This window comes from Mesitornis unicolor, unplaced genomic scaffold (genome assembly GCF_000695765.1).
Source record: "Mesitornis unicolor isolate BGI_N332 unplaced genomic scaffold, ASM69576v1 scaffold26788, whole genome shotgun sequence".
Lineage (NCBI taxonomy): Eukaryota > Metazoa > Chordata > Aves > Mesitornithiformes > Mesitornithidae > Mesitornis > Mesitornis unicolor.
Genome location: NW_010200589.1, coordinates 12,608 through 20,179, shown reverse-complemented (window position 1 = coordinate 20,179; position 7,572 = coordinate 12,608). Strand labels below are relative to the sequence as shown.

Below are 7,572 nucleotides of genomic sequence, written 5' to 3'. Positions count from 1 at the left end.
AGGGAGCGGGCGGGGAGCGCCTGGCGGAGTGGGGAGCGTGCGGAGCTCCGCGGAGCCCCGGCCCCCGAGCCCTGGCCCCATTCCCGGCCCCGGAATGAGCTTCCCGCGGCCCCTGCGCCGCTCCGTCAGCCTCAGCCCTGCCCGCACCCTGCGCCTTGTCGTCCTGGGGCAGAGCGCCGTGGGCAAGACAGGTAGGACGGGGCTCCCCGGCATGCCCTTGCATCCCACTGCGTCCCTCAACATCCCCCCTGCTTCCCCCGGCATCCCCCCGAATCCCACTGCATTACCGCCCAGCAGCCCCCCGGCATCACCCCGAATACCCCTGCATCCCCCCAGCGTCACCCTGCATCTCCCTGCATCCCCCTTGCATCTCACCCCATTCCCCCGAGTCTCCTTCCCCAGAAATGGGATCCAAGCCCCTGGGGGGGTCCAGCTGGGTCTGTTTCAGAAAGCTGGGATAAAGAATGAGTTTCTCCGGGGTGGCTGCAATATCGCCCAGGTGGACCCCCGAGCCCATGATGTTTAAGGGCACAAAGTTTTCCTCCCCTAGAGTTTTAGCGCTGGGCACTTTGCAGCCAGGGGCTTATGCCAGGTGGCACCTTGCTGTCTCTGGGAGCTTCCGAGACTGAAAGCCAAGCTCGGGTTTGTGCTTTATCGAGTACTTTGAATTTGCTGCTTGCCTTTAGAAAAGGGGTTTTCAGAGCCCTGTGGTCCAGCGCTGCATTTAGTTTTCCTTTAGGAAAACTCCCTCCCCCTGTACTTTGCTCAGTGTTCTCCATCTGTGGCTGCCAGGGTGGGGATTTCGGGAGCTGAACTCGGAGTACCTGAGCTCTCCTTCACCCCCACCCTGCCCAGGGATCATCCTGCCACCCCTTCCCACTCCCCTGGCCGAGTACCTGGGGACAAAGGTGACCCCTGCTCCTGTGCAGCACCCAGCGTGCCAGGAGCAGGGATGAGAGGTGCCAAAGGTGTGTGTCTGCACAGGTCTGCCTGGATTTTATTGCAGGAGAGCAGCCATCCACGCAGAGCCGGGGGGGGGACATGACTGGGGGTGCCATGTCCTTGGGGACAGAGCAATGTCCTGCCGGCTTCCCACTCCGGAGGAGGTACAACCTTTAAATACACTGCAGCAGTGCCACCTTGGCCTGGCTGGTGGCCAGCGGCTTTGGCTGTCGGTGCTGCTGAAGTTGTGTTTCCATATACAGTCACCGGCGAGCCTCTCGCCTCACTGGACGGTGAGTTCCTCTTGCCCAGTGATAGTGAAAAATGATGATTTCCATGATTAAATTTAAAGAAGCAACTCCCAGATCTCAATTAGCAGCCCGGGAGTGGGAACATGGGAACAGGTCTCAGCTCTGGGCATACCCAGAGCACCCGAGGGGGGGGTCTGTGCGTGGTGTCTGGCCTCGAAGTCCCTGCAGAGCAGATGGAGCTGCGAGCGAGGGCTGTACAAAGCGTACCAAGTGCTTTTGGCTCGTCCCCCCAACCCCGGCCTGCGCATCTGTGCTTCCCCCGCTGGCGTTCAGCCCACCCAGCATGGAGTGGGGGCCTGGGAGCTTCGGGCCCTTCCTGCAGGCAAGCAAGAGGCCATTGTGCCCCCTCCGTGGGGTTGGATCATGGCGAGGGTCTTTAGTTACTCCAGCTGCAGTCAGCCACAGTGCCCTCCTCAGTGGCTGCCATGGCAGGGCTGGGTATCAAGCAGCCCTGGGGAAGGGCAGGCGTGATCCTCCCCGGGCTGGCAGCCACCATGAGGCAGGTCTCTCCCTGTCCCTGTCCCCCTGGGGGCTGTCCTGCACGTCCTCTCCTGCAAAGGGCACTGCGCCTGAGCTGCTGGGTCCTGCTGCCTGTGAGCCCCTGCACCAGATGGAGCCAGGGAAGAGGAAACCTCGAAGGGCTGTCCCCTGCCCGGTGGGGCACTTAACACCCTGGGTATTGGACCATGAGCATGAAATGCAAGGAAGGTGTCAAAAGCATCAGCATTATTGCTCGAGGTCCTGTGGGGCTGCGGGAAGTGGTGGGGACTGGTCTCTGAGGTAGTGGAGAGATGGGGCTGGCTGGGAGAGGAGGGGGCGCGATGGTTTGGGATCCCTATTTTGGGTAGGAGCAAGGTGGGTTTCACCCATACCCATCCCTGAGCTGCCAAGCTCCCAGTCCTGGCAGGATGTGAGTGGACCAGAGCATCACCTGGGTGAGCTGCTGGCATCTGCCTCTTGGGAAGCAGAAGCCAGGTTGGGAGAGCTGAGGGGGCTGTGAACCATTAAAATCTGTATGGCTGCAAAAGGGAGGAAAAAAACCCCACATTCTCAGCAAGAGTTTGATTTTTTTTTTTGGAGCAGTTTGGAAATCTTTAAAGATCTGGTGTCTGAGGACCCAGATGCCCCAGGCAGGGATGGGTTTGGGTGCAGACTGAACCCCATCGGTCGTTTAAAGGTTTGGCGTGGGCTGTGTAAGTCAGCTGCAAATCCAGGCCAGCCCAAGCTCAGCTCTGCTGCTGTTGATGCTGGCCAGTGCAAACTTCGCCATCCTTCAGCGGAAAGCTCTGCTAACAAAACACACACCGAAGATTGATTGAGTTGTTGCTGCAAGCCCTTGTGCTCGCGAGAGAGATGTGTTATGCACAGCATAAACAGAGCAGCACATGGGGCTCAGTGTGATCCTGGGGGTACCCGGCCCAGCCCCGCACCTGCAGGTTACACCAAAACATCCCGTCGTCATTCCTAGAGACTGAAATTAATTTGTAATTAACCCTCTCAGCTTTGGGGCTCACCAAGGAGAGCCCTTTCTGAGGTTAGTTATGTGCAAGATGGGGAAAAGAAACCCCTTACAAGACTGGGTGGATGTGCTGATGCCTCTGTGCCTGCATCCACCCCTTCCGATCGGCAGCTTCGCTCGTGTTCTTGTGCTCCAGCCAATTTTTAATCAATTTAATTGGCTCCTCGTCTCTTACAACACCATGTGCTCCGGCTTTGGGTGGCTGCCTAACATATGACACAGAATCAGGTGCTTTCTAGACCTCGAGCCTGACTTGTTTTGCTCTCCCCCTGGTAAATCAGTTGCCTCTTTGAAGATGCTGGTGTGTGTCGCTGTGGGATCCTTGGTTATCTCCACAGAACAGTTTTGCTAAATTACATCCCTGTTCCATCAAACCCCTTCTCTGCTGGGCAGGGTTTGAAATCCAGAGGCAGCTTGGAAGGCAAGAGGATGGAGAATGCCCCAAGCAGGAGCCGGGCAGGTGTAGGGGGGCAGGAGAAGCTGCCTGGGGCAGAGTTGCTGGGGCTGAGGAAGCAGAAAGCCCGGCTCGGGTGGGCAGCCACATTCTTGGGGTGAATGCATGGATCCTGTCCAGTGTGGGTGTGCAGTGGCAAGACGGGAGTGAACCTTTGCTGACAGCCAGCTGGGACAAACTGACCCCATATTTGTATGGGAAAAGCAGGCTCGGTGTGGGAGCGCATCAGTCCTGCTTGGTGTCAGCTTTTCATCAGCACCTGGAGCTGTTGAGGTGGCTTGATTCCGTATCCTGGTCCTGGTGAGGTTTATTCTCCCTTCGCCCTCCTGCTCTGTTTCCTTCCTCCTGGTGCGGTTTCTCCATCCTCCCCCTCCTGGGCTCTGCACTCCTGCCTTGTTCTCACTGGATTTGTTTTGCTCCTTGTTCTCACTAATTTTCCACCAATTTCCCTTTCCGCTCCTGTTGCCTTCCCAAGCCAGCACTCAGCCTCTCCACTGCCTTTCGCTCCCTGGCTGTACCCATCACTGTCATTAACATCTTGAAGGGCTTCAGCATCACTTCCATTAGCTGTGAGCTAATGAGCTCCTGATCTCCCTTCCACTTCCGAGCCACCAGTTTCTCTGTCTATGCCAGAAAAATCACACCCAGGCATAAACGGTTCGTTTTCAAAGCAGCTATGTTGGGAAGACATTAGGCACATGAGAGTTTTGCTTTGAACCGCTGTATCTGCAGCACCCAGGCAGCCTGGGACGTCATTTGAATTAGCGGAGACCTCGAGGAGCAAGCGTGGAGCTTCGTGGTGCTTCCTCACTCTTCCCAATGGCAAAGAGCAAGAAGTTTGTGAAGCAACATCTGAGAGGGTGTTTGCGCTGCTGCCGATTTTGCTTCCCAAAACACAGCTCTGTAGGGATGATCTGAGGGCAAGGGATGACCTGAAGCTTTGCTTCAAAGCAAAAACCACATCTTCAGCCAGCTCTTCAGCACCATGTTCCTGCATCTGCCCTCAGGATGCTGCTGGCATCGCTGCCCTCTTCCCAAAAATGAAGCTGGCTTGGTAGCATCTCACCAATGCGTGGTGGCATCTCGCCTGCTTCTGCCCATTTTCACAAGTGCCAGTCTCCTCTTGTCACCTCCCCATGCCACCCAGGGTGCTGGCACGAGGACTGTGATGGCACTGCCATGGCCCTGGGGCTGCTGCAGTGTTGGGGGAGGCTTTCCTGTGTGCCAGCTCTGGAGCAGGAGCCCATGATAAAACCCAGCACTTACCAGGGCAGAGACAGATGTGGTTTTGTGTTGCTTTGGCCACATTGGAGACATTTAGCAAAGCAGGATATTCAACCCCTCCAAATGGCTTCATTACTCAGAAAACCTTTGCTTTTCCCACCTCGTTTCCCGTTCCTGGCCATTTGCCTGCTGAGCTCAGCCCCCACTGTAGACCCCATTGCGGGAAATACCTGTCTGGAGACCTTGCACAATGGCAAAGCTTTTGGTACCCTGTACGGAAAAGTACAACAGTCTCTCTCTGATTCTTGTTTGCAGTCTCCAGAGAGCTTGCCCACCTTGAACAAGCGCTTGCTCTGGAGACGAGGTCTGCCTCCTGCAACGAGGAGAAAGCCCTTGCCACATTTGATGGAGCTCTCGGGCAAACCTCCAGCATCACCAGACCTCCCCCCAGCCCCGCATTAGAGTAATTTGGGCTTTGCATCTCCCAGGCTCTGGTGCAGGGAGATGCGGTAATCGGATAAGAGAGAGTTAATTGCCCACTCTGCCGTGCTGCGGCTGTTCCTGCCTTTCCTTGCCCTGGCAAGGAGGAAAAATGGGGCCAAATGAGTCAATCTCCATCTTGATGCTGTGCAGACGGAACGGGCAGGGGTGTTTTTGCGACGGGGGAGTTGCTTCATCCCCCTGCGTGCCAGAAAGCAGCCAAGGGAGCAGTACTCCCCACAAGGATGAAATGGTGTCAGTGGTCCCCGCTTGTGCCTCACATCCCTGTGCTGGGGACACGAATTCCCAGGCGCAGGTGATGTGTCCACCCCAGGGACTGGTCCTCAGGGCATCTGCTCAGCTCTTGCTTACCCACCTCCTGCTTGTGTTCCTCCAGTTTTAATCTCTTGATGAATTTCATGAGATCTGGTGCCAATGGCTTTCCTTTCTCCACGCCTGGTTCAGATTAAACAAACAGCACTGAAATTCATGGCACCCATCCGGGCAGTTCCAGTGAAAGAAGGAGAGAGCCTGGGCTGCCACACTAAGTGGTTTGGCTGGTGGCCGCCGAGAGGATTGCTCACCTGGCATAAGAATTCAGCACGGGCATAAATCTTTGCAGGATCGAGGCCAGAAAATGCAGTTCATCAACACTGACCCAGTGAATTCCATGTGTGAGGAGCCACCTCTCACCTGCACCTCTGGGTGCATCTGCAGGGTGCAGCTTTGCCTGCTGCCGTCTGCTGAGCGCGGTGAAACGCTTGTGCCATGGCCACCTCCTGCCGAGCCCAACCACCTCTGTCTGCTGGTTTCAGGGCTCCCAAGCTGCTGTCTCCACTCGACCTGGAAGGATGTTTTTGACAGCAGCAGCGCAGGAGAGGTTGCTGTGCTCTGGTGAGGCAAGAGATTGGGTTAGCCGAATCCTGGTGTCCTGGTTCTGCTGGGCCGGAGTTATTTTCCTCACAGTAGCTGGGACTGATATGATAACGTGTCAGTGTTTACATACCTCAAGGTTTGCTCTTCAGTCTTTCACCAGCACCTGTGGTTATAGTTTCTTTTGTGGTTTTCTTCCCCCTTCTCTCTGCATAAGAGGATGGGCGAGAAGGAAAGCCAGGGATTCTCTGGGACGGGTGACCCAGGACAGATGATCTGGATATGACCCAAGTGGACCAATAAAGATGTATTTTATCCCACAAACTTCACACACACTATAAGTTGGGGAGTTTGCAGGGAACAACCCCTTCTTCCCTTCCCTCTCTTCTTCATGATGGTGAGGGGATCTCATCTTCAGGATGGGGAGGGCTCTGGAGAACAAGCCTGATGAGGAGCGGCTGAGGGAACTGGGCTTGTTTAGCCTGGAGAAGAGAAGGCTGAGGGGAGACCTCATCACCACCTCCAACTGCCTCAAGGGAGCTTGTGGAGAGGTGGGTGCTGGGCTCTTCTCCCAGGTGATGGGGGATAGAACAAGGGGAAACGGCACCAAGCTGTGCCAAGGGAGGTTCAGGTCAGAGAGAAGGAGGAAGTTCTTTACTGAGAGGGTCGTCAGAAGCTGGCACAGGCTGCCCAGGGAGGTGGTGGAGTCACCATCCCTGGATGTGTTTAAAGAGCGGGTAGACGAGGTACTTAGGGATATGGTTTAGGGGGTAGACAGGAACGGTTGGACGTGATGATCTCAGAGGGCTTTTCCAACCGAGCCATTCTGTGATTCTGTGATTCTGTGATTCCTTCTCTTCCCTTATCCTGTGCGATGATGTCCTGTCTCCATTCCTGAGGCTCACCCCTCCCTTGTCGTGTTGGCATTGCCGTATGGCCACTGGCTGCTGCTTGTGAGCCAAGTATAACTTTGATTGCTTTATTGTCATTGTTCCTATTCTAATTACAGTTCATTGGCTGATTGCTTTATTATCATTGTTCCTATTCTAATTCCAGTTCATTGGTATTATTATTACTATTTCAGTTCAGTTTATTTTAATGATTAAATAGTCTTTATCTCAACTGATGGGTTCTTTTACTCTCCCGATTCTCCCCCCAACCCCACTGGGGATGGGGGGCATTGAGCGAGTGGCTGTGTGGTGTTTAGCTGCTTGCCATGACACCTGGGAAGTTCGCTGGTGCTTTCCATTGCTGTTGGGCTGTGTTTCATCGATGTGCTGGGTGTTTTGCTGCTGACAAGGAGCAGGCAGCTTTGGGCAGAGGTGCCTCGTTTGTCGGTCATGGAACTGGACATCCCATCGCGTGGTGGGTTTTAGTCCTCAAGGCAAATATTTGCAAGGAACATGCAAAACCCATCTAGCCTTTTCCTGAGGCTGCACTGAGGTTATTTTGAAATGCCCAATGTCTACAAGCTCTGGAAGTTGTTTAGGCTGGGTAGGGGACGTGAGGTGCAAGCTGTTAGCCCGGGTGGGCTCGTGCCCATCCTGACGTGCTTTTCCCACATTGTACATGGGGTAAAGCAAGGCAGAGGACAGTCTGTGCTGCCACTGAGGAATTTGGGGGGGGAAAAGCAGGCGTGGAACTATCTTGGTCCAAGGCACCCACCTGGGCAGCTGCGATTCTTTCTCCATCTGCTTCACCCTCACCTTTTGCCACCAAGATCTGGCAATTTGCTGCTTTCCTGTGGTCTTCTCTGGTCATCACGGGGC

The 7,572-nt window shown here is 55.1% G+C and overlaps 1 protein-coding gene across 1 annotated transcript in view; it reads left to right on the top strand.

Annotated features, from left to right (window-relative positions):
- Nucleotides 1-94: 94 nt before the first annotated feature.
- The window catches only part of LOC104544832 (ras-related and estrogen-regulated growth inhibitor-like), a 10,595-nt gene continuing 3,117 nt past the window's right edge, over nucleotides 95-7,572 (top strand). Inside the window, exon 1 of the mRNA XM_010189809.1 lies at nucleotides 95-191. Within this exon, the coding sequence (XP_010188111.1) occupies nucleotides 95-191 (97 nt within the window). The remainder of the gene's footprint in view (nucleotides 192-7,572) is intronic.